The sequence below is a fragment of the Salvelinus fontinalis genome, chromosome 34 (genome assembly GCF_029448725.1).
Source record: "Salvelinus fontinalis isolate EN_2023a chromosome 34, ASM2944872v1, whole genome shotgun sequence".
NCBI lineage: Eukaryota > Metazoa > Chordata > Actinopteri > Salmoniformes > Salmonidae > Salvelinus > Salvelinus fontinalis.
This window is the reverse complement of record NC_074698.1, coordinates 9,855,530-9,882,561: the sequence shown is the minus strand read 5'-3', so window position 1 is coordinate 9,882,561 and position 27,032 is coordinate 9,855,530. Positions and strand designations below refer to the sequence as shown.

The window sequence follows — 27,032 nt, the reverse complement described above, 5'->3', positions numbered from 1 at the left end:
TTTGGGTGAAGGATAAGTGGGGGAGGTTTGGGCGAGTTGCTGTGGGTAGCGCAGGGCTGTTGACCGGTGTAGGGGTAGCCAGGTGGAAAGCATGGCCAGCCGTAGAAAAATGCTTATTGAAATTCTCAATTATTGTGGATTTATCGGTGGTGACAGTGTTCCTAGCCTCAGTACAGTGGGCAGCTTGGAGGAGGTGCTATTATTCTCCATGGACTTTACAGTGTCCCAGAACTTTTTTGACTTTGTACTACAGGATGCAAATTTCTGTTTGAAAAAGCTAGCCTTAGCTTTCCTAACTGCCTATGTATATTGGTTCCTAACTTCCCTGAAAAGTTGCATATCACGGGGGCTATTCGATGCTAATGCAGAACGCCACAGGATGTTTTTATGCCGTCAAGGACAGACAGGTCTGGAGAGAACCAAGGGCTATATCTGTTCCTGGTTCTACATTTTTTGAATGGAGCATGCTTATTTAAGATGGTGAGGAAGGCACTTTTAAAGAATAACCAGGCATCCTCTACTGACGGGATGAGGTCAATGTCATTCCAGGATACCCCGGCCAGGTCGATTTACCAGAGCCCTATCAGCGCTCTGGTAAAACTCCAGGCACTTCACAACTGCCTGTATTGTGGATTTACACTACATTACAGAAACTGGTGAAACGCAACATGTCCCTGAAGCTGGAAATTGAAGACTCTTCAAAGACAAGAATGGAAGGGCAAATAATTAGAGACAAGGTAGCCTAAACTACACAGAGACTATGAGAAAGATCTGGATCTTCTTACCAAGGCAATCCACCAATATTGGAACATGGAATGCCAAAACAATGTACGATTGTGCTAGGCCTCTACTTTTCACCTCTAAGCATTTCTAGTTTACTTCAGAAGTTCCTTGCACACTTTCCTGTTGGAGCAGGTGAAACCTTCACACGTGTTGTGGTTAATCGTACCACAATGACCTCTGTGTCAGCAGCAATAACAAATCGAACTTGAGGTTACCACGGAGGTGGAAAGAAATCTGGACAGCATATCAGCTCACACAATGTACAACGTAATCTATTATGTTCTCTCCTAGCTACACACAATGCTTTATGGTAAAGGTGACTGGCTCCAAACCACTCTATGGTGGAACTTGTATAGCCGGTGCTAGTCTCATTTATGGCAGTGAGTTTGAAGGAGTATTGAATAGAAATGCCTTGCTCATTCAGTCTGTTCTAAGGCATTTAACTGGACATTATTTGTGTCTTTGGTCATCAATGATTTGTGAAAAGTCAAGGCATTTGAAAAACCTAATTCAAGGTAGAGTTCACTGGTCGATACCATGTAGACAATGTTTAAAACGAGGTTGATTTGTCGCGCACGTACCTAATATTTTTGTGCAGGCTGATGTCCACATTACTAGTCGTTCTATGTACTGTGTAACACAAGTCATGTGGAACCCAATACGCCAACAATGAACCCGTTACAATCTAGCTGCTGATCACTTATATAACTGAGGAGATAACAGGGAGGTATCGATGGCTTGAAAGTCACAGCTCACTGGCTAATTGTATGAAGGTTTATAATATCGTCATGGAGACAGGGCCTCTTCCCCAACGTATGGCATCAGATATATGAAACCTTCCATGTGCATCTTTATGGTGAGCTTATTTTCATCATATTCTCTATTTTAAGGGACATTTGTATCTGTTTCTCTTGTCCCCGTCGCATTTAATTGTGTTCAGTCCATTGCACAGTTCTGATACCTTTGTTTCTTTGTTCCTGGTAAAATCAGCAGAGTACTTTCAAACCCTGAGAGCCATATAATTATAGAAAGTAGTCAGTGACGAGAGAGAAAAAGAGGCAAAGTAAATAGTGCCAAATCAACACTACTGTGGGCCTTCATCCCGAGGTATTTAGCTCTGTATCTGAGGGAAATCTCAATCAGTGGCCGTCCACTTGGCAAAAATCATTCAAAATCACATCATTTCAAGCAGAGCATTCAAAAGCCAGCCTGATGATGTATTGAAGAGCACATCCCCGCTCTCTGAGAGCGAAGACCAACACTATTTATAATGCACGGCTTCAGTGGCATCAGCCATTTCATTAGTCATGCTGTCCATGGCTCTTTCATCCAGCCCGTTTTCCCTTTATAAGCCCTAAATGAGAGAATGATTACATGTTACTACATGGCTGGCAAAACAGATTATAAGCATTACAAATGGCAAACTGGAATATTTATTATCAAACAAATACCAAATGTACTTTGTAATACTTCAAACACGCCTGGCAAAGGAACAATAATAGTTCTGACGTGCACAGAAATTTACTTGAGGAACACGGTGGCTCTGATGATAAGGGCTTGATACATACAATACATTCTGGCCCATAGATGTTGATATCACCTTGTCTGTAGGTAAAGATGAAAACAGCCCTACGGAGAAATGATTGGCCTGCAAATGCACGGCTTATTGATACCTCAAGGGCGCCATCTTCTGGTAGGCTAAATATTTCAGCTCGAGTGAGAAATTAATGATGCATGCTTGATCCAAATTTCTTTTTGGATTTACAGATGCGGTATGGATGTGACTTGTACTTATAAAGTGTGTCTAAAATATTTTAGGGAAGGTTTCAAGAATTGTAGATGTTGACTAATGTAAATCATTGTAGAATATCCATCGATTTTAATGAGTTGGGTAAAGATATCATAGCACACTACAGATTTTTACAAAAAGTACATTCAGGAAGGAGAAATAGAGGGGCTCCTCAAGTGCTTTAGCACCTCAAGCCTTTCTTTTGCAGGTGAACAAAGCTTACAACACACATTATAAAATATACAGTCAGACTTTTTTATTTCTGTACGACCTGGCAAGGAAAAACAACTCTGACGACTCCTTTAGGCTGGCTTTTGGTTTGACTGTCCTGACGTCACGGAACACAGCTGAAAGCTTCTGCTGAAGCTGGTGCGCCAATGCCCCGTCCCAATACTTACAAATCAGAGAGCCACCAGTCTGCAACACCTTCTCAGCCAAGTCAATCAATGACAATGACATTGTGATGAGTTTTTCATGGTCCATCTCCTTGAAACCACTGGCATTGGGTGCCATATCACTCATGATGACATGAGCCTGGGCACCAGGGAGAAGTTCAAGCAGCTTGGCATGTGTGACTGGGTCGGTGATGTCATGATTGGACAGGAAGTGAGCTCCATCTAGAGGTGCTATACGCAGAAGGTCAATTCCAACCACAGTGCCACGGGGGAATTCTCCGTCTGGAAGTAACAAAACATGCAAGAGGTCATGACGTGTAGAACTGCGGTCATAACTCATTTTCACAGCTTCTTGTGCTAAAAAGGACATTGGATAACACTGTCAAGCCTTGACAATTAATTTCACTGATGTCACACTGATGTTCTACAGATGATCCTAATGCTTGTCACACAGCTCGCCACAAGAACAACAATGAACTTAAAATGTCAGAAAAGAGAACAATGAGGCAACTGTACATTGATTCCCGCACCCAAAAGTAACATTCATATTTATTATAACGGTACTGAGACGGTTCAAGGTTCAGAGGCCAGTTTGGATCAATTTGTTCACTACTTTGACCAAACAAAACATCTTGTTGCTGAACTTAAAACCTCTCCACTGTCACGACCTACAACAGCCTCCACTCCCTCTGTGCCCTAGTACGTAGTCCCCAGTGTCGCTCTTCCTCCCTCGCCTGCAGCAGACACAGCCCTGAGCATGAATCTCTCACGCGTGACACCAGCAGTACCACAGCATCTTCTAGAGGAGGAGATCAGCCTGGTGCTTCAGCATAGGGATGAGGTTGGGAGCTGCAGTGTGCAATGAATAATGTTGAGGAGGAAAACCAGTGTGTAGACTTAGAGAGGAACTGCCCAGCACAGTCAACACCAGCCACATGCACGACCTGCAGAAGGAGCTACAGGCAGGAATTTTTCAGCCACAACCACTCTACAAAGAGTCCGACAAAAACCAGGACAACAGCTGAATCAGAACCCACCAACCAACCCAACCAACTAATGCACTGACCCAACTGACCACTCCATCCCCAACTCACAGCCTGTAATTCTCCAATCACTCCTGCCATCCTCCATAGACCTGACAAAAAAACAGACATTATATTAATGATGGATTCAAATGGAAAGTTTATATGAGAGAATGAACTTTTCCCAAATAAAGACGTGTCAAAGTTATGGTGCCCCACAACAGAGAGAGATTTGGAGATATTGACTGTGGCCCAGCTGGTCTCCCCCAGCCATATCCTCATTTACACGGGGACCAATGACCTGTGTGTCCAACAGGAGCGGGTGACCACATTACTAAGGGGAGTGATAGAAAGGGCCTCCACCATCTTCCCCTTCGCGAACATAGTAATATCTACCCTGCTCCAGAGGAGAGATTTCCACCCTGCCACCATCCAGAGGGTAAATGCCAGCCTCTCTCGGGACTGTGTGCTATGGCCCAACGCACACCTGACCCACCAGTAGCCTGGACTGTCTTTAAGACAATGTACAACTGTACAAAGAGGCAGTCCCCACCCTCGCCAGGATGTTAAAGGATGTTGCTCTGGGTGGCCAGTCCACCTCACATGAGCAACAGAACAGCCACCAACTCCATGAGACAAATCAGACGCTCCTTTAGGCCTGCATCTGGTGGCGCCTCACAGAGATTGGAGAACAGCCAGCAACACTGCCCGCCCCCACCCCCCACCACCCTCTACCACTTCTCTCCGAAGGAACTGCATGCAGATACACTGAGCTATGCCCAAGCCGTACGCAGTCAAAGAGGCCCCATGCAGAGTTTGGAGCATCGCCGGCCACACTGCCCTCCACGCCACCCTCTTCAATTCCCCTTACAACCTCCCTCCCAGGCTAGTTTTGGTTACACTCTCTACTCCCATCCCCAGGACGGGCCTGGGATACTCCTGCCTCCCCCATAGCAGCTCCAGCCCTGCAACAGGAGCCACACCATGGCCTCCTGTGCACACCCAGAATGGAGCATTGGCAGCCACCTCCTTTGGCGGGAGCTTCATCAGGGTGGACTGCTCTGCCAACACTCCCAGTTCCCGCCCCTATCCACTGCATCCAGCGACTTGAGGGAGGTCTGTCAAATGCTGTCTACTCTGCTCTCACGTGGCTTCGCCAGAGACATTGGCAAAGTCTCAGCTCACTCAACAAATAGCTGCAGATGACCCTGTGCCTGTTAGCTCTTATGGGACTGAGCTGAATACACCCTCTGACTTTAAATTCCGTAGGGGTCTTGGGCTAATGCACCTAAATGTGCAAAGTATGATTTCAAAAATGGACACAATTGACATTTGGGTGCAGGACTGGTGTCCTGACGTTCTGGTTCTCTCTGGAAACATGGTTAAATGGTTCTGTGTCTGATAAAGACATTGAAGTAAATTATTATAATGTATTTAGATGTGACATATTACAGAAAGGGGGAGGAGTGGCCATATATGTCAAATCTGGTGTCCCAATCTTTAAATATTTATATATTCCCAATACATTTTTGCTCCTGGTTGTATATGTGCCCATAAACCAGAATACACAGTTATTTGTTTCTGGGATTGTTCTTTGTTTCTGGGACATGTTCTACTCTGATTTAGCCACCAGCTCCTGTATTCCTGACCCTGAGTTGGATCTACTACGATTTCAGACCACTCTCGTCTGAGTGTGCCAGAGAGCCGAATAACTGATTAATTTTCGAACGCTCAACACCCGTTGAATATGGCCGGTGTCAGTAAACCTCAGCAAAAAGTTGTATTTAAAATTGTTGCCAGCAGCACAGTTAGTCACCAAAACTCAGAATAACATGAAAACAGCCTAACCAGCTCTGCTAGGGTCAGAAAAATTGTCAGAGTGAGGTGTTCTCTCATTTATGCCTAGAAGTAGCTAGCCTGCTAGCCATCTTTAGCCAGTAAGCTTGGGTGCTTGACTGCCGTTGTGAGGTCAGAACACTCGGATCAACCCTACTCCTCAGCCAGAGCGTCCAGTGTGCACTCTGAATGCTCCGAGAGCGAAACGCTCTGAATTTACAAACGGACAACGCTCTGAATTTATGAACGCCCAGAGCGCACTCTGAGCTCTCTCTGGCAATCCAGAGTTAATTTATGAACGTACCCCTAGTGAATCTTTGTTTAAATTTTTAAAATGTACTATCTGTGATGTGCTAGATGCCTTGCTTAAGATTGGGTTGATATGCTTGATATATTTTTGCTGCAGCTCTCTGCCCCCCTGATTCATTAACCCATTTGTTTAACCTGACGGTTATATCTGGTACTATCCCCAAGGTTTGGAAGACGTCCCATGTACTCCCCCTTCACAAAGGTGGGGACCCTTGTGACCTAAATAATTATCAGCCCATTTCTAAACTTTCTTGCCTAGCTAAAATATTAGAATCCTTGATTCATTCTCATCTAAGAACTACATCTTTGAAATGTATTCTAAATGTGCATCAGTCGGGTTTTAGACCAGGTCATAGCACTCTCTCTGCTGCATCTCTAGTTATAAATGATGTGGTTACCTGTATGGATAAAAGGCAACATTGAGCTGCCCTCTTCATTGACCGTTTGATACTGTTGATAATTCACTGCTAATTCAGAGGCTTTCCTCAAGTGGTCTAGACCAGGCTGAATGTAACTGGTTTAGAAATTACTTGACAGATAGAACTCAATGTGTATCTACTGACGGTGTTAAATCAGGTTTCCTGGATATTACGAAAGGTGTACCATAGGAGTCGATTCTGGGTCCTGTACTTTTTACATTAACAATATCGACTCGCCTGTAAAAAAATTCCTCTATAGAAATATAATGGGCTTCCTCTATAGAAATATAATGGGCTTCTTCTATAGAAATGTAATGGGCTTCCTCTATGGAAATGTAATGGGCTTCTTCTATAGAAATATAATGGGCTTCTTCTATAGAAATATAATGGGCTTCTTCTATAGAAATATAATGGGCTTCTTCTATAGAAATATAATGGGCTTCCCCTATAGAAATATAATGGGCTTCCTCTATAGAAATATAATGGGCTTCTTCTATAGAAATGTAATGGGCTTCTTCTATAGAAATATAATGGGCTTCCTCTATAGAAATATAATGGGCTTCTTCTATAGAAATAGGTCCTGCCTCTCGCTAAATAGTAGAAAGCAGATTCTTCAGTTGACGTTCCTATCGGTCTTAGACTATGGCAACATCATCTATATGAACGCAGCTGCCACTTTATTAAAGCCATAAGATACAGTTTATCATAGCGCACTATGCTTTATTACGGGCGACAATTTTACTACTCATCACTGCATTCTCTACCAGAAAGTTGGTTGTCCCTCTGATGTCACATTGCTGTGTTTTCATTTATAAAGCCCGTTTACAAAATGTCCCACTGTATTTAACATCTTGACTAAACTTTAGACTTAGGAGTTACCACACCCAGTCTCAGGGATGGTTAACTCTGGAAAGTAACTAAAAGCTGATTTACCTTTCTTGCAACTTATTTGTGGAACAATCTTCAAAATGTTCTTAACTGTGATGTTTTGGTGCTTCTGGGGCAATTCAGAAAGCTGATTGAGGACCTTATTACTGATGAATGGGTTTGTTTTTTTATGACCATGTTCTTTCTACTTGTATTTATTTATTTCTATTGTGTGTATTTTCTGTAGTTTATGTAATTCAGGGCTCATCTGTAAAAGAGACTCCCTGATAAAATAAATGTTAGATAAATAAATGCAAATAAACATGTCAGTCAGAACATGTCAGATGCAGGAAAATATATATTTGGCCTGGCTGGTAGGTTAATTATAACATGTCATGTGTTAATCTGCCAGTTGGGTAAATACAACATGTACTCACTAGCCCCAGTTGAGTTGACCCTGTGAACAGCTATCTGGCTCCAAGCACCCGGTGCAGCACCACAATCTAGTACGTTGAATCCAGGTTTTAAAAGTTTGTATTTGTCATCAATCTCCAGCAGTTTGAAGGCGCTTCTACACCGGTAGATGTGCAAAGGGGCAGCCTTCACAAAGGGGTCATTAAACTGCCGAACTATCCAACGCTGATCGGCAGTACTCTTTCCTTTCAGATTATGCGCAGCCTTTTTTAGGAGATGTACAGAGGTATGTAGATATGATTTTTGTAACACTGAGTACCACATTATGTAGCTAAATGTAATGGCAAAGATGTCCTAATCTGTGCTAATGCTGCTGGCAGACAGCATTTCGTTCGAATTTGTAGTTGCACTTCCTGATCACGTGAGTTTGTTGGACACACTCGATTTAGTCAAAGACAGCCGACTCCGCGAATTAGGTCTCCCGGTAGTCCTACAGGGTGACATTAGAATCATACGTGATCCGCCAACCCGGCGCGCCGCGCGAGCTAAATTGAGCGCAGCTAATTAATCTGTCCGAGAACGTCAATGATGCACATAATCTGCGCAGATCTACTTGTTGTGGAGAGGTTATAACGCGTGGCAATTGTTTTGTTTTCAAACGTGTTAAATTATATGAGGATGTGTAATTAAATAGGTTACCGTAATACTACAGCAACTGCTATCACCAGCTATGGATAAAAAAAAATGGTTTGGCATTATACTTCTGTTTCCAGTCGACAATATTTGAGGGTAACACATTTTCACAGACCTTTAACTAAAACGACCAATTTTATCCCTGTTTTTATCAATGTCGAATGTTACAGATCAGTGCCCGACACATTGAATACAAACACATGGCAGGCCTTGCCACTGTCAACGCAGGACTGGAGAAATTCGTTATTCATTCTGGATAACTCGAATCTAGGAAAACCATTTAAGGACTAGATTGACAACCTAAAAGTTGCTATAAAGGCAAGATACTTGCATGGAGTTTTACTTCTCGTCTACTTGAAGAATGCAATAAAAGGCTACTAGTTTAAGTTTGCTGCTGTGCACTGCTGTGATGTCTTGCATACCAGAACTCTTACAATAGTGTTTTGGCAGAAAATAACATGACAGAATGCTTCTCAATAATCTGCAATGTGTCATCTCTAGAGATACTGTAGCTTCGATGCAACCAAGAGAGTGAGGTCATCCATGGATTGTGGTCGACTGATTATTACACACTGATTATGTATATTACAGGTACAATGTTTACCAACAAGCTGCTGACCCTGGTGCTGGTGGTGCAGCCTGGACGGGTGCTGTGGGCATGAAGAAGAGAGGGTTCAGAGCAGGGAAGTGGAATGGGTTTGGTGGCAAAGTCCAACCTGGGGAGACTATTGAAGAGGCTGCCAGGCGGTGAGATTGGTTGCAGTCCTCGATAGATGTCTTGAAAGGTTTCCCTACAGTTTGGTTTAACATGATTTTACATGCAAATTGTTAACAGATTTCAGCACTGGGCAGCATCTGATACTACATACCCCCATAAATGTCATATTGTGATGCATGGTCTGATTGTTGCCTGTTGTCTGAGGCCTACTACTACTACTATCTACTTTTTCCTACTCTGGTCTGAAAGCGACACACTTTCCTGCTGCTTTCTCTCTACTTACAAACGGTTTGTTTCTTCCAGAGAACTGCAGGAGGAATGTGGCCTCACAGTGGATGCACTTGATAAGATTGGAAATATCAAATTTGAATTCATCAGAGAAACAGAGCTGCTTGATGCCCATGTTTTCCGAGCTGACAACTACAACGGGGAGCCAACAGAGTCAGATGATATTCATTCTCAATCTCATGCATTCTATTTAGGGCCAGGTTGGTGACCAGGATGAACTCATAGCCCAATAGGCTATAATCATAGACCCCATAGTTTTCCTGGGAAAAACTGCGGTCCTATACTACGTGTTTTTATGGAGATTTAGACTGTCTGACGAAGTTTACTAACTTATACCTTTTCTCTTCTAGAGATGAGGCCGCAGTGGTTCGACTCGGATAAGATACCCTTCGGTCAAATGTGGGTTGACAATATTCTGTGGTTTCCACTGATGCTTCAAAAGAAGAAGTTCTTGGGCTACTTCAAATTTCAGGGTCATGACTTGATAATCGATCACAAGTTAGAGGAGGTAGAAAATCTTTAAGACAAACTACTGGCCTCTGACTCATTCATACTGTATCAAAGAGCATTCCCACATTGTTGTCTACCTCAAACATCCCTGGAGAAATACTGCAGAATTCTTACTGATTCCAGCTACCCTTGTTCATATTCAGTGCAAAGATATCCCCAGGTCTTTAAAAATTTACAAACACTTTGTTACCTGTGACCATATGCCTATGAATCAGTAATAATTACCACTGAGCCAAAACTAAATACTGGATGTGTAAATGTTGCTGACATATGTATCCTATTCCACTATTGTGTTGATATTACATTTTTAAAGCATGTGCTCTTTAGTAAAGTATGTGCGAATGCAGTGTGCTCTTTAGTAAAGTATGTGCGAATGCAGTGTGCTCTTTAGTAAAGTATGTGCGAATGCAGAATGCACCTCTTTTTTGTTACTTAATCAAACAGGTGGAATGACAATGATTTTGATTGTTCAACATCCTGTTTAATTCAATTCAGTATCAGGGTAATTTTTTATATTTATTTAACCTTTAACTAGGCAAGTCAGTTAAGAATACATTTTTATTTACAATGACAGCATACTCCGGCCAAACCCGGACGACGCTGGGCCAATTGTGCACCGCCCTATGGGACTCCCAATCACGGCCAGATGTGATACAGCCTGGATTTGAACCAGGTACCGTAGTGACCGAGATGCTGCGCCACTCGGGAGCCCAATAATAATAATGAGACGGGTATTTGATACAATAGTTAAACGTTCCTGTATCTACATCCTTCACCTAGTTACAATTTTCTTTCTCAAAGATCATAGAAAGCATTTGTTTTCTCTTTTTTTTAAGACTTGCCAAAAAAGAAAAATGACAATATCTCATGTTGACACAATAATAAGAACTTGTGAGGAACCAATTAACAGTTCCACAGAGAAGACAAGAACATAATATATTGAATAACAAAACGTATTGCCCCGGAGCTCTCTAATATTACTCCGTTCTAATTGAGACAACATTTTGTTACACAGCCTCATTCATGTACTTTAATTAAAGCTTCAAAATAGTGAGTGAATTTTTTAAACATTTTTCATCAGATCAAATAATGAGAAACTTTACCAACAATCTTATGCTTTAGACATGGAATCAATGTATACTGTTGAATAAGAGGACAATAAATCATTGGGTATATTCTTGAAAAAGATAAATCAGAATATTCTTGAATATTGCATACACAGAAAAAATATTCAATCTAGTTTTCTTCAAATCTACATTAAGTAAACACTGAACCACCATTGCATCTTAATTGAAACTGAAACATTGCAAACAGGTCAAAAGCATTAACACAGAGCACATTTCATTTCTACCTGAAATAAAATATTACAGGATCATTACTACTTAATTGCACTAATGACTGGGTGGCATTGTAGCATGTTTCTTTGGTATGTTCACCATTGGTCACGTGAAGTGTTATATCAGCCATAAATCATTCATTATTTTCATTTGATCAAACATCTTCCTCTCGATAGATTGCTCGGCTCAGGCGTAGAAACTGAAGCAGCTTTTCACAGTATTGCAACAAAGATTCGATTGACGCAAGGAATCCGAAGTCCTTTGCATGAATATCAACACAACAAGCTAGCCAGCCCAGTTGCAGAAGTGTGGTCAGCAGGATGATTAATACTTATGTTGTACTTCACAACAAACCATTGAATAGCATGCTGCTACTACATTTACTTTAATATATATTGGTTTGCCTGTCTTTTTCAGAAATGAGCCTGTGCCCTGATTAGAATCTTTCTAAACATCTTAAACACAAAAGGTTATGTTGCCACCACCTGGCTGCGGCAAGGAAACCTTTCTTCCCTGTGTGGCAACATCTTCAATCAGCTTAATTAGTGTATTCCTACATGCACATACATTCTTACATTTGTCTGCCTGCAATGAGACACTACATTATACCTCTACATAGGCGAATGATCCTCCAAGAAGTGTGGGTAAGAAGTCCCTCATATGGTAAAGGCAATGAGCTACAAAATAACACAGAAAGGGTCCAGCTTTTCAACAAAATGTTCCCTCTATATCAATTATGAAATCCATATTTTCCTATTCTCATACAGCAAGGCAGCAGTACACATTTTTCAAAGCACTCTTCCACTTCCCAATGAGCTCCTTTGATCTACCTCTGACATCCCTAGTGAGGATGCACGTACAGTATAATATATCTCGAGCTGCAGACCACATCCACTCATTGAAATCAGTGATGTAGTGGTAAAAAAAAAGAAGTGGGTAAACTGATCGCCGGGTAGCAGAGAAAAAAGTAGCGCTCCCTATACTTCAATGCATTTTTTCCGCAAAAGGTGGATAAACTGTCCCACAAAGAAAATGAAAAAAAGGTGCGTAAACTGCATTTACTCACCACTGATTGATACTTAAGGCACAGTTTGTAGTGTTTTTCAAGGTTTTATGAAAACAGTTCACCATCAGTCCCTTCTGAGAGTGACTGTATCTTGGCTTGCAAAGCAGCATATTCATCGCTTGTTGAGAGAGAAGGGGACATGGGTGTCTACTTGGGTGTAAGAGGAGGGGATTGCACTTCATCGACACCGAAGAGACACCCAAGCTTCTGCTGGAGATCATTCCACACTGCACCCATCTAGTTATTGAACAAACAAAGTAGTCTGTTAAAGTGAAAGCATCCTCTGACCAAAAGTCTATAGACGATTATCTTATAATTGTGCATCTATTAAAGATTAGAATCAACACACACACACCAACCTAATGAACTGTGTGCTCTACTACATCAACTAAATCCTTAGAAATCCATGCCTGACACTGTATATGTCCAGGTGAGTCTCACCTCTTGGTGACCTTGGACCTGTGAGTTGACGAAGGCTCCCAGGATGTGAGAGGTGATGGGCAGGTATGTGAAGATGAGCTGAGTCTCCTGGTGAAGGCAGAACAGGGAGAAGTAGTTCCGCAGTTCCATGGTCTGAATGGCGTTCTCCTGCTGTTAGGGGAGGATACAAACCATTACTTCACAAACCACAACCATATGATGGTTATCAAGAGGAACAACCTCATTGATCATAAGACTATGCTGTCATGGCCTTGTCTGTAGGAGTCAGTGTTGAAACGCATGACATATGAGATCCATTCTAAAGGCTGAAATGCCCAACTGTCAAATGCAATATCGTCCTAAGATGGTTTAGTATGAGAAATGTGGTAGGATATACAAAGATATCAATCCTTATACCAGGGTATCAATCAACTGCCCAATGACGGCATATAGGAAAATGCTTTCCCTCCTTCCTCTCAATGTCAGAGAGGACACAGTCTCTGAGGGGAGGAGGGTGGGTTGGCCTGTGATGACATTATTTAATCTTCATTATCCTGACAACAGTGTTGATTTGACGTGTGACAACCCTGAGTAAATGAGGGAGGAAGAGCGTTTTTCAAGCACACACAGAGAGAGAGAGCGAGAGAGAGAGAAAGGGGAAGAGAAGGAGATAGAATGAATGAATGAGAGAGAACCTGCACAATGCGAGACTCCAGTTGCTCCACTGACACCTGCTCTTTGGGCTGCACTGTGGCATTCATCATCTGCCTCTTCATCATACCGTACTTCTGCAGCGCTCTCTGGTGCTCGTGCAATACTCCCTTCTCATGCCGCTCACACAGATCCTATGGGACACAACACACACACACACACACACGCACGGTAAGAAATAACTACCCTATTTTTACATTATAGTATTTAGCAGACACTTGTCCAGAACGACTTACAGTAAGTAGTGAGTGCATACTTATTTGTACTGGTCCCCCGTGGGAATCAATCCCACAACCCTGGCGTTGCAAGCACCATGCTCTACCAACTGAGCCACACGGGTCAAATATATATTGTTAACACTCTAAATTAAGTTGCTGTTATACCTGTGTAGTGCATTTGTAATAACACTAGTAACATTGCATTAACTTAATACAGAGTTCTTCAGTAAATTGATTTTTTACATTTCTCAAACTCACTCTGTATGATTGCAGCAAATCCAAGAATAGATTCAGTTTTTCCACAACATCGTCCTCTTCTCTCCTCCCCTTAAGATATCAATGAATAAATGATTATGTTTTGCACGCAGGTAGAGTTTGGCAATAGTAGAGCAGGTGGTACGTATATACAGTGAGCTGGATTGTACCTGCTGAGCACCTTTGTCGGCGAGCAGAGCAAACTCCACGGAAAGGCCTTTCAGAGACTGACGGAGAATGCCCCAGGTGCTTTGGGATGAGGCCAGAGAGGGAATGGGTGAACCATCGGAGCCCAGTGTACTGCAACAGAAAGCATAACTAGAGAAGCTGGACCAGTACGGTGTCTTGGCTGACAAAAACGATTTGAAGTGAAAACCCTGAAAAGGAAAAGAAAACAAATCCTTTACAATTGCCAACATTTTCTTCCCCAAAACTGTTGTATGGGTGGGGTAGCTAGCATAATACGTTTCCTTGGGCCAAAACACTTGTCTAGAGAGGGGCGATAGAGAAAGAGAACTTTATGCCCTATAAATGCTGAGTTCTGTACCTGAGCTCCCTTCCAAACATTAGCAAATCAGTGGCATTTTCCTTGGAGCGCTCGGCCATCTTCTCTGCCCGGTCTCGCAGCTTGTGAAAGCTGTTGTGGATATTCCTGATCAGTTCCCTGCTTGATGAAAACTGGGCCTGGATATCAGCTGGGAGATATTCCTACAGCACAGATGTACCAAGACTCACACTGCTGCATCTCAGTAGGATTTCAAATAGTCATTTGATGTACTATTTGATAATAGAAACAATACAAACCTTTGCCAGAGTTGCCATTGTATTAGTCATGAATTCATCTCCCATTTTCTTGCAAGCATCACGCATTTTCACTTGAACGTCCTGAGAGTAAGAGAGAGAGAGTAAAGTTGTGAGAGAAGTACAGTCATTATCCATGGCAAGCCAAAGAACAATGTGATCTTTGCATAGACAACTAGCAGAGATGAAGCAAGGTGGTCTTTTCAGTAGCAGAGACGTACCGAGCCATTGAAGGTGAGAAAGGTCTTGACCAGTTCGTCCTCGGAGAAGAAAGGGTGTCGTGCCACTAGGTTGATGAACCGGCCCAGAGCACGCCGCCTTCCCTCTATAAAGTCCCTCTCAGACATAGAGGTCAGGACTGTAGACAGACAGAGGTCAGTTAAAGAGCCAGCATATTCATTCACTTGTTCTGCTTCCGTAAAACAGAAGAGATCATACCGTTTTATGTAATACAGTCAGGGTTGGCTCGATGTAACGAATCAACCTGGATTACTTTTTAAAAAGTGTAATCGGATTACATTCTTAAAAACAGCTAATTACTTTCGGGATTACTTCATCTATCTATACTTCATCTTGATAAAACTTTGTCATCATTGCTGTCATTTAGCGCACCATCAGCACTTCTCACATGCTCTCAGAGATTCTATTATTCTGCTGATCGTCCATTAAGGGTGGATGGCTTCTTCTGTGGTTGAATGAATTGGTAAGGCTTCCAAAACATTTACACCTGGCTCACTGGTCAATGCAAATCAGCTGGGACTACAGAGGTCCTGCTTGCTGCTTTGAAGCAGTGCAGTTTCAATCTCTTTCCTTCGTGAAATGCTTTCTGATTGCACAATATTTCAAAATGTAGGCCTAAATCATGGGGAAAACACTACTGAATGCAACCAATGTGGTTACTGTTTAAGAGAAAGGGGTCTAAGCTTTCTGGTCTGAATTGTATTTAATATCCAACAAAGGGCACTCACGTCGGGCATTAAAGGTAGGTGCATAGGCATATACATTAAATGTACTGTTAGATATACATTTCACGGCTAACTATCAGTAATATGCTATATGTTGAGTTAGCTTTCTAGCTAACCACTTCTTCATCTGGTGAATTAGTCCCAAATAAATTAGCCTCAAAATATAAATGAGTGCCCAAAAAGATGTAGACAAATGAATATCTATTGAACAAAAAAATATAAAATACTGTAAGCCTATTTTCATCGTAAAATAATAATAATTGCCTAGTTGCCAAACCCCAAATCCATGACAATCACTGGTTTAGGTTGCAATTCAAAATAGCTGGAATCATGCAGTTGTACTTGAACATGATGTAAGAATAAACCATGTATTTCTTGAATCATACCGTGTTAGTAGTCTAGTACACCTCTGAATAGAAAACGATGAATTACTTTATAAGATGATATGGCTATCATTTTTTTCTATTGTGTGACCTCACAGCAATTGTGGTGCAACCAAATCATGGGCTGGTGCCAACAAGTGAAAATGTTAGTATGGAGCCCTGTGACTATGCTCTTACACATAGAATATAACATGAATTATAGGATCTTTAGGCTCTCACCCCATTTGGAAATAATAATGTTACTAAATGAAAAAATACTATATTAAATCAACAGTTTTAAGCGTTTTCAAATATGTCTGGGTGCTAGAAGTGAAAGTAATGCAAAAGTAATCCAAATGTAATCGGATACTTCTTTGGAATAATCCAAAAGATTATTTTATCATGTAACTGTAATCAGTAACGGATTACATTTTTCAAGTTATCCGCCCAACCCTGAATAAAGTAATAACATTGTCTTTACATTACCATTATTAGATACCAGAGTTCATGTCTGGATGTGGGAACACGGGTGAAGTTGGATTAATAGAATTTGAGTTTCTTTGGAGCAGCGGGACCCCAGCTCTGATGCAGAGTGGAACACTATTATTTACAGACCAAAGCCTCACTCTCCTCCAAATAATCAAACGTTCTGACTGACATCCTCTATATACCTCCTTTCAGCATTCTCTTAGGCGGCAGTGCAGGCACCATTCTGTAGGCAAACCTCTGCAGCAAGAGCTCGTGGAAGACATCGAAATCACTGTACCGCCGGTAAACAGATATCTTAAAATGCTGAAAAAGTTCAAACAAATATTACATGTGTGAATAACCGAGAAGTGCAAAGTAACATAATGCATTGGCTTGTGAATTCAACAAATATATTGACAATGGATGTGTTTGTCATGGGTTGGCTTTAGGTCATACTGATTGTGAATGCTCACTGTACATAAACAACACCAGCTCTGTTCAGCTTAGGCACCCAGTGTAAACGATGCAATGTACTGTATGTATACATTCATTCTTAGATGGACCCTTACCAACAAGCATTAAAGCTATTCGTTTCACCAAGCCAAAAATGCAGAAATAATTGAGGAGCCAGGAATAGAGCCAGAGGGAATTACAGGCTTTTTGTAGTTATGATCAAAATTCCTATTAAAAAATGTTGCTTGTAATGCACAAATGTGACCTATTTGAAGTAAAAAGGTAAATATGTGGTAAAATATGTGCCTTAGTATGTGTATGGGTAAAGTATGTTCCTTCTCTTCATAATTTCCTTGACTGTTCTTCTAACAAAGCCCATTTATGTTACACTCATATGTAATTAAATGCAGCCTTCACCTGGCTGGTGATCTGGTACTCCACGTGTTTGAGGAACAGACCCTTCTTTTCAGGAATTAGCTCCACCTGGACTGTATCCCTGGCAAGCAGCTTGCCCAGGGTCTGGGACACCGTGAGGGGGCTATCCTGGGTTGGCTGCATCCTCAGAGTCTGGAGGTCCTTGAACTCACCAAGTTGGGGCTTAGGGAACCCTGTCAAACAAACACCAAGTCAAACATGAGTAACCAATTCTCTCATCTACTCATTTATCTAGAAGGCCATCAGCACATCTATGCTCACAGACAAAGTGTACACATTCAGCTCTATTGAACTAAAAGACATCATTTATGATTTCCTGTAGTGCAGGTTTGAATATAAAACATTTTCCTACACACATCCATGTTGTGTGGGGAAAGCAAGCATGTTCCAGTGTACATTTGACATTTCACCTCCCTTAGTTGCCCTCTGATCCTTCAGACACTTGAATTCTCCCATTCACATTTTTTTGGGGCTACTTCTTTTTAATCAAGGGAGCCCAATTGAGACCAGTGTCTCATTTGCAATGGTGCCCTGATGACAAAAACGGTTTGAATATAAAACATTTTCCTACACACATCCATGTTGTGTGGGGAAAGCAAGCATGTTCCAGTGTACATTTGACATTTCACCTCCCTTAGTTGCCCTCTGATCCTTCAGACACTTGAATTCTCCCATTCACATTTTTTTGGGGCTACTTCTTTTTAATCAAGGGAGCCCAATTGAGACCAGTGTCTCATTTGCAATGGTGCCCTGATGACAAAAACGGCATCAATACAACAAAATATAAAAATAAAACTACAATTCAGCTATAAATACATTATAACAAGTTATAATAGTCAATTGAAACAATTGCACACTTCCATGAACTACTTTACCAACAGAGTTTTAAACTGCCCTATCGGCACCAGGGAATCCAGGTGGAGATTGTTTATAAGGTATTCCATAACGGTAGTGTGTTAAAACTAAAAGGCAAATTTACCAAACTTTGTGGAGACAACCAGGACCTCAAGAGTTAAGAAAACCTCCGAACGGGATTGGTATCTCATATTGTAATATTTCAACAGGGAAGTGAAGTATGTTGGAATCTTGTGGAGCGGAGCTTTGTAAACAAGAAAGGAGTAATAAAGTGATGTACAGGATTTTAGTGAGGTCCAGCCAACCTTCTGATACATGATGCAGTGATGAGTATTAAAACTGTCAGTGAAGCGCGCTACATCCAACGGTTTAAGAGCAGCGGCTTGCTGCAGTCTGGAAAAAGGATTTGCCCCCTTTCTAATTGTCTCTACTTTTGCATATTTTTGATACTGAATGTTATCAGACCTTCAACCAAAACCTAATATTAGATAAAGGGAACCTGAGTTTACAAATAACAAAAAAAGTTAGACTTATTTAAATTCACACAGTTGTGCAACACCCAATTCCTTTCTGTGAAAAAGTAGTTTCCCCCTTACACTCAATAACTAGTTGTGCCACCTTTAGCTGCAATGACTGCAACCAAATGCTTCCTGTAGTTGTTGATCAGGATCTCACATCGCCTGAGGCAGCAAAGCATCCCCAAACCATCACACTACCACCAACACGCTTGACCGTTGTCATGCGGTTCTTACTGTTCTTACTGACTCTTGGAAGAATGTTCTATGATTGATTCAAAAGTATAACTTTTTGGACGACATGGTTCCCATTATGCCTGACGAAAACCAAATGCTGCATTCCACAGTAAGAACCTCATACCAACGGTCAAGCATGGTGGTGGTAGTGTGATGGTTTGCCTCAGGACCTGGACGGCTTGCCTTAGAAGGAACCATGAATTCTGCTCTGTATCAGAGAATTCTACAGGAGAATGTGAGGCCATCCGTCTGGGAGCTGAAGCTGAAGCGCAGCAAGACAATGATCCAAAACACACAATCAAGTCTACATGAAAATGGCTAAAAAGCAACACATTTGAAGTTTTGGAATGGCCTAGTAAAAGTCCAGACCTCAACCTAATTGAGATGTTGTGGCAGGACTTGAAACAAGCAGTTCATGCTTGAAAACCCACAAATGTCACTGAGTTACAACAGCTCTGCATGAAAGAGTAGTCCAAAACTCCACCACAGTGGCGTGAGACTGATAAACAACTACAGGAAGTGTTTGGTTGGAGTCATTGCAGCTAAAGGTGGCACAACCAGTTATTGAGTGTAAGGGGGCACCTACTTTTTCACACTGGGGCATTGGGTGTGGCATAACTTTATTTATGAAATAAATGTAATAAGTATGTAATTGTTGTGTTATTTGCTCACTCAGTTTCCCTTTATCTAATATTAGGATTTGGTTGAAGATCTGACAACATTCAGTATCAAAAATATGCAAAAGTAGAGACAATTAGAAATGGGGCAAATACTTTTTCACAGCACTGTATATAAATAGTAAAGAGCACAGGTCCCAATACCAACCCCTGCGGTACACCTTTGCGTAATATTGAGGAAACTAGACTTGACACCATTAGAAAGCACACATGACTCTCCCTAAACTCAAATGTCTCTTAAGTCTTTCAAACAATTATGATGGTGTGATTCATGTGATCCTGAATGTAACCCTCCTTGACATTCCACACAGATATGAGCAGAATTAATCGTCCTCCTCCAACAACCAGGAAACAAGATCTACCAGCTCAGCAGAGAAAACGTGACATCAGTTTCACAGAAAGCAGTCAGCTGCCATATTGGCAGCACTTGAAATAACACAGAGGGCCCTAAATAATCATATGAGCTTTGGAACAGAGCTCTAACTCAGGGCTGTGTTCGGAGTAATGGCTACCTCTGAAAAACCAAAGACGACTACTCCTCTCCAACTTAATGGTACTGTACACTGTAACACTCATGCTTTTCAACAGCCACAGAATGTGAAAGTAAACTGATTCATATAATCAAGAAATACAAGTGTACTTAAGAGAGAGGGAAAAGTTCTTCCTGTAACTTTCATTATGATTTTCACAGAGCTGTTCCAGAGGAAAAAAAGGGCAGGGAAAGGTTGTGTGTCTTTTACAGAGACATGGGAAGGGAGCTGGTGTATTCCCAGACGCAATGCCCAGAGGTTAGAGGAAACCGGCCAACAAATACAACACACTATGATAAAACTAGGACCAGCTTTTTAGCACAGCACACTTGCTTGTTTTGTGTGCAAATGCAATGTGTAATTTAGGTTGTCACATGCATATTCATCTTCACACAATATATAGAGAAGTGAACTTTCTCACACAAGCTGTTCATAGGGGTCACAAAGGCTTTTGACCTTAGATACTTAACAGTCAAGCCACTGATTAAGCTACACATTTACTGCCGTGTCCTCACTTGAAAACAACTAGTTAAAAGGCTTACCTTGTATGCAGTTCTCTAAGAGTTTCGGGCTTGGTTGCTTTCCTTGCTGAGCAAGCGCAATCAACGCCAGTGCTTTATATAGGGACAACTTGCTTAAGAATCCATCAGTGTAGTCAACATGCTCAGCAATCTGAAAAAGACAAGGACATTACAGGACTCTCTTAACAGGTCACTGCTCAATCCAAGGTCTAAATTCAGCTGTGGTTGACAAGAAAATGCAGAAAACACTTCAGTAATGATATAATACAGTAAGAAACATCAAACTGAACCATGTGGTCTCAGCTGAAATGCATCTATGAAGCGTTTCCATGGATAATGTGTAACACGTTGTCATTTTTTCACGTCCCATGTGCTCTTGAATAACACAACTTTTAAACGCCATCCCCTCAAATACCATCACTTTTGAGTAAGCTTTACTGAAGCAAATACCACTAATTAAATGGCAGCAAGGAGATAGTTAGCAGACACCACCCTTTCTAATAACTGGTGTTGGAACGAGTATTGTAATTACCCCTTTAGTACTTAGTGGTAAAACAAATATAGGCTTGAGAGGGTCTTTGAATAGAGTTGAATGGTTTGTATCAAAGAGCGCTAGATGTTTTTCAAGTCCTACTTCCTATTCTGCAGAATTTCTTGTTCACTTTTCTTGGAGTTCCAAGAAGGGAAGAGGATAGAAAACCCATCGGTCTAATACATTACAAACCAGTCTGTGCTTCTGTTTCATAACAACAAAAACTTGAGCCTAAAAAAAAAAAAAATACACAAACAGCCAGAACTTCCTTTCCACATTTGGCGGGCATTCTAGATCATAGATGTGACAACAAGTGAAGAAAAAGTAGTGTTCACCTGGCCCTGCACAGCACTGGGAAGATCTGTTCTGCTGAGCAACCTCTGGAAGACCTCCACCTGCACTCGTTCATCTATCTTACTCCGGATGGCCTCGTACACCTCCCTGTAGTACGGAGGGACTGATCCTGAGAGAGGAGGTGCACAAACCATTAGGCATGGATTTATGTGGATGAAGACATTTTAATTAAATTGCATGATTTGTGGTTAAACCTCATGGCAAAATCTATTTCATTTAACCTAAACTACTCAATATTAGGAAGGTGTTCCTAATGTTTGGTATACTCAGTGTAAATGCATAATGGTTGTGGAAATATGGACAGTATATGAATAGAAAAGGTGTGTACAGCAGTAGTTATATAGGATGAGCCTTGATTAGAATACAGTATATACATATGAAGTGGGTAAAACAGTATGTAAATATAATTAAAGTCGCCAGTGTTCAATGACTATGTACACATGGGAGCAGTCTCTAAGGTGCAGGTAGAGCTGAATTCAGGGCTTGTAAAATTATACCAAGGCTAAATATAAGCCTTCAGCATAAGAGCCACTAATAATATTATTATTTTATCAAAATAGAATAACCTGCATTTTTGCAAAAATCACTGATCTGGCTTTCAAATCAGTCTATCAAAAATGCAATTTTTCTTATAATATATGTTTTTTTTACCAGAACCATGCACATCCACTAATAATGACCAACTTTTGGTAACAGGCATTATAGAAAATTAAAGGTGTAAATGTAACTTTTTGGGCGACCCAGCATATTCACATAGAAATTTGTGTTATAGATCTGTCACTCATTGAAAGCAAGTCTAAGAAATTTTATTTGTGCTATTTCTATGCTTCCTGTACTTAAGTTTTGTTTTTGCGTTTTTTTACTTTCGGTTTTGTACATCAACTTCAAACAGCCGAAAATACAATATTTTTCTTATGGAAAATATATTTCACAGTGGTTTAGATGGTACAATGATGCTCTACACTATATTTGCTTGTTCTGTCACAAACTGAAATTAGACAAACTATTCACATTTTAGTAACCAGGAAATGACTGAGCGATTTCTGCATAGTGCATCTTTAACACAGATCTCATAAACAATCTCAAGCACAAGCCCACCTGCTAGTGAGTACCCAGCTAATCTTTATATTTAAAGTCTAGCCAACTTGGATCTACAGTGCATTTTGTTGTGTTACAGCCTTAATTTAACATGTATTAAATTGAGATTTTGTGTCACTTGTCCACACACACACACACACACACACAGAACCCCATAATGTCAAATTGGAATTATGTTTTTAGAAATGTTTACTAATTAAAAATGAAAAGCTGAAATGTCTTGAGTGAATAAGTATTCAACCCCTGTTATTGCAAGCCTAAATAGGTTCAGTAGTAAAGATTTGCTTAACAAGTCACATAATAAGTTGCATGGACTCACTCTGTGTGCAATAATAGTGTTTAACATGAGTTTTGAATGACTACCTCATCTCTGTACCCCACACACTCTGTAAGGTCCCTCAGTCGAGCACTTAATTTCAAACTCTGATTCCACCACAAAGACCAGGGAGATTTTCCAATGTTTCTCAAAGAAGGGCACCTATTGGTAGATGGGTAAAAAAAAAAGCAAACATTGAATATCCCTTTGAGCATGGTGAAGTTATTAATTACACTTTGGATGGTGTGTCGATACACCCAGTCACTACAAAGATACAGGCGTCCTTCCTAACTCAGTTGCCAGGGAGGAAGGAAACAGCTCAGGGATTTCACCATGAGGCCAATGGTGATTTTTAAACAGTTAAAGAGTTTAATGGCTGTGATAGGACAAAACTGAGGATGGATCAACAACAATGTTGTTACTCCACAATACTAACCTAAATGAGAGTTAAAAGAAGGAAGCCTGTACAGAATAAAATATTCAAAAACATGCATCCTGTTTGCAATAAGGCACTAAAGTAGAACTGCAAAAAATGTGTCAAAGAAATACAAAACAATGTTTGGGACAAATCCAACACAACAGATCACTGAGTACAACTTTTCATATTATCAAGCATGATGGTGGCTGCATTATGTTATGGGTATGCTTGTCATCAGCAAGGACTAGGGAGTTTCTTAGGATAATAGGAAACAATATAGCTACAGTAAGCACAGGCAAAATCCTAGAGGAAAACCTGGTTCAGTCTGCTTTCCAACAGACATATGGAGACAAATTCACCTTTCAGCAGGACAATAACCTAAAACACAAGGCCAAATATACACTGGAGTTGCTTACCAAGAAGAGAGTAGGCCAGGTTTATTCGACAAAAGCAATGTTGCAACAAAAAGAATCCTTGCGACATGTGTCATGGAAAGGGCAGATAGGAGAAACTTTCTCAAGATTGACAAAAAAAAATTGTTCGACGGGTGGATTTTTATTTTTTTCTAACTTTCTTTATTTTGACAAATGATGATTGAAACTGTGTTTTTAGAATAAATGATGATTTCCTAATCATTTTGAAGGTACGCAGGGCATGTGATGTCACTGCATAATTATAAAGCTCCACTCCAGCTTTAATTCTAAATGCCTATTGCTTACAAAATACATTTTTTTCCACAACAAGGAACAAGGATTCTCCTGACTGTCAAGAATACATGAATTGCTTCGCCTTGCTTTTCTGGTTGGCTGGCAAGTTTCCCCATCCAATTCTTTCAGATCTACAGGTGTACAAGTTTTATCATGGCACGGCCTGCAGCGATACGCTGGCACATGAGACTTATTAGAATATGGCAAATATGAGTAAATGATTGCATTCTATACATGTTGGCTTTTGTGGGCTACCTGAGACATGCAACAGATAGGTGGGAGGGCATACAGGTTGTCGCCAATTTATTAATGCGAAATTTGCCTAAATGGGTAATGGAAACACTTCATCCACTACATTTTTACATCGACACTGTCGTTTTTTTTTGTGTGTGATGTCATTACGTCCAGGTGTTTTCATTGAAATGAGATAGTTCAATGGAAACGCACTCTAGCAGGGAATTGTCACATATATTTTCTAAATGTCGACCAAAAAAATAAATCACTGGACAAGTTAATGGAAATATAGCTAGTGAATGTTCCTGGGCGGCTTAGTTACAGTTTTGACTTAAATTGGCTGGAGAACCTATGCCAAGAAAATGGCTGTCTAGCAATGATCAATAACCAACTTACAGATCTCGAAGAATTTTTTCAAGAATAATGTGAAAATATTGTACAATCCAGGAGTGCAAAGCTCTTAGACTTACCCAGAAAGACTCACAGCTGTAATGCTATGAAAGGTGATTCTGCCAAAGGTGATTCTAACTTGTATTGTGTCAGGGGGTTGAATACTTTTAATCAAGATATATTAGTGTTTTATTTTTTAATAAATGCTTTACCAAATGTTAGAATTTATCTTCCACTTTGACAGAGTATTTTGTGTAGATCGTTGACAAAAAAAAAGACAATTAAATGCATTTTAATCCCCCCTTGAAACACAACAAATTGTGGAAAAAGTCAAGGGGTGTGAATACTTTCTGAAGGCACTGTACATACAGGTAACTACCAAAATAAAGGAAATGCCAACATAAAGTGTCTTAATAGGGTGCTGGGGCACCAATATCCAGAGCAGCTTTACTGCACCTTGGCTTAGATTCTACAAGCGTCTGGAACTCTATTGGAGGAATGCGACACCATTCGTTTGCAAGAAATTCCATTTGATATTTTGTTGATGGTGGTGGAAAACACTGTCTCAGGCACCACTCCAGAATCTCCCATAAGTGTTCAATTGTTCAACCATGGCATATGGTTTACATCGTTTTCATGCTCATCAAACCATTCAGTGGTCACTCGCCCTGTGGGATGGGGACATTGTAATCCATAGCATAGCCACGGTAGCCAGAATAATGGCCTGCCCAGCATTTTTGTACATGACCCTAAGCATGATAGGATGTTAATTGCCTAATTAACTCAGGAACCACCTGCTTTCAATATACTTTGTATCCCTAATTTCCATTATTCTGGCAGTTACATGTATGGGCAAAACAGTGCTTAAAATAATGTATTTTTGTATTGGCAAAAATGTTTACAAAGTAAACTTAATCATATATGTCATTTTCATAATGAAAGAAAATAAAAAATAACTTAACGACAATTTTCCTATGGTAGTCTGGGTACCGACTAACTTTCCACTCCTGTCATTTGCCAAGAGGCTGGTAAAAAACAAAAAGCTAAACGCAATCCTCTGCTCTCCCCACGCCCAATGTTATGTTTACAATGACATGCATTACGTCAGAATAGCCAATGTTAGAATGTTTCTAATCAAATGTATGAATTAAATTAATGTTTTTCTATCAATCTAATTTGCATTAATATTGTGATTGGATGATAGCTCAGGTCATAGAAATATAATCTAGATTGTAATTCTATGGGACAGGTAACATCCATAACAGGTGAGAACATGACAATGAGCAGACCAATGAAACAGTACAGCAGCCTACCCTACTGTATTAAAAAAAAACTACAGATATCTGTCAAATCACCCTTAAATTACAATCTGTCAAATCACCCTTAAATTACACCTATCTTATGTTTTTACCTATTACTGTTCTGTACTTTTATGTATTTGTAAGTTTTATGTGAACCCCAAGTAGCGTAGCTGCTGCATGTGCAGTAACTAATAGGGATCCTAATAAACTAAACACCCTTGCTAAACGTGTAATCTAATGCTCAGATGAGTAGCCTGTATTTTACAATTCGCAGTAAACCTACTATATTACTGTTTATCTTGAAGTTGACAGGTTTTGTAGTTACATCACGAATCGTAGGCTACACTATTCCTCTGAACACTTCAAACCGCGTTCTCTTAGTCTGAATTCAATCTCAAGCATAACCCTCCAAAAAAACATTATTTCGCCTGTCGCCACGTAGAACGTTTACAAAAAGCCGAAAACACATTCTTAAATCCAACATAAAGAAGTGGAACATAACATGTATTTAGCAAATTACCTTCATTGAGCTCGCCTGCCATAGTTCAGTTTGTCATGTGAGCACGACAGCACCGCCATGTGATTTCCTGAAGAAAAAAACCCGATGAATTAACTATTTCTTAAAGTTGTAGGGAATTTTGGATTTTTGCCAGATTTCAGACCTTATGCAGCAGCACTGTATATGTCCAAACATTATTGTAGAAACTAGACAGGACCTGCATTACTGCAAACGGGATATTAGGATTCCAGAACATAGGAGCACTGGTGAACAAGTGTTATTGTATATGGATCCTCCCCCACAAAGGATTGAAA

General features: G+C 40.6%; 2 protein-coding genes and 1 pseudogene across 4 annotated transcripts; 1 reads left to right on the top strand and 2 right to left on the bottom strand.

The window, feature by feature from the left end:
* Positions 1-2,639: 2,639 nt before the first annotated feature.
* On the bottom strand, positions 2,640-8,262 carry LOC129833050 (rRNA methyltransferase 2, mitochondrial-like). 2 transcript variants are annotated; one of them, XM_055897301.1, is made up of 3 exons: positions 7,858-7,928; positions 4,062-4,102; positions 2,640-3,249 (listed from the first exon to the last, which is right to left on the bottom strand). In XM_055897301.1, exons 2-3 carry the CDS (start codon positions 4,096-4,098, stop codon positions 2,819-2,821), a joined length of 468 nt encoding a protein of 155 aa, XP_055753276.1. In that variant the 5' UTR covers positions 4,099-4,102; positions 7,858-7,928; the 3' UTR covers positions 2,640-2,818. The 2 variants fall into 2 exon arrangements, with proteins under 2 accessions (XP_055753276.1, XP_055753275.1); XM_055897300.1 differs by lacking the exon at positions 4,062-4,102 and having other exon boundaries at positions 7,858-8,262.
* Positions 8,263-8,460: 198 nt separating this feature from the next.
* Positions 8,461-10,529, top strand: LOC129833049 (oxidized purine nucleoside triphosphate hydrolase-like; annotated as a pseudogene).
* A 530-nt stretch (positions 10,530-11,059) lies between these two features.
* Positions 11,060-26,826, bottom strand: LOC129833048 (sorting nexin-8-like). Of its 2 annotated transcripts, none has more exons than XM_055897299.1 (13): positions 26,740-26,826; positions 21,737-21,864; positions 20,891-21,020; positions 17,517-17,707; positions 16,850-16,970; positions 15,073-15,209; positions 14,855-14,935; positions 14,598-14,758; positions 14,221-14,350; positions 14,054-14,122; positions 13,562-13,711; positions 12,888-13,037; positions 11,060-12,683 (listed from the first exon to the last, which is right to left on the bottom strand). In XM_055897299.1, exons 1-13 carry the CDS (start codon positions 26,759-26,761, stop codon positions 12,594-12,596), a joined length of 1,560 nt encoding a protein of 519 aa, XP_055753274.1. In that variant the 5' UTR covers positions 26,762-26,826; the 3' UTR covers positions 11,060-12,593. The 2 variants fall into 2 exon arrangements, with proteins under 2 accessions (XP_055753274.1, XP_055753273.1); XM_055897298.1 differs by having other exon boundaries at positions 12,888-13,034; positions 26,740-26,776.
* Between the last annotated feature and the right edge of the window lie 206 nt (positions 26,827-27,032).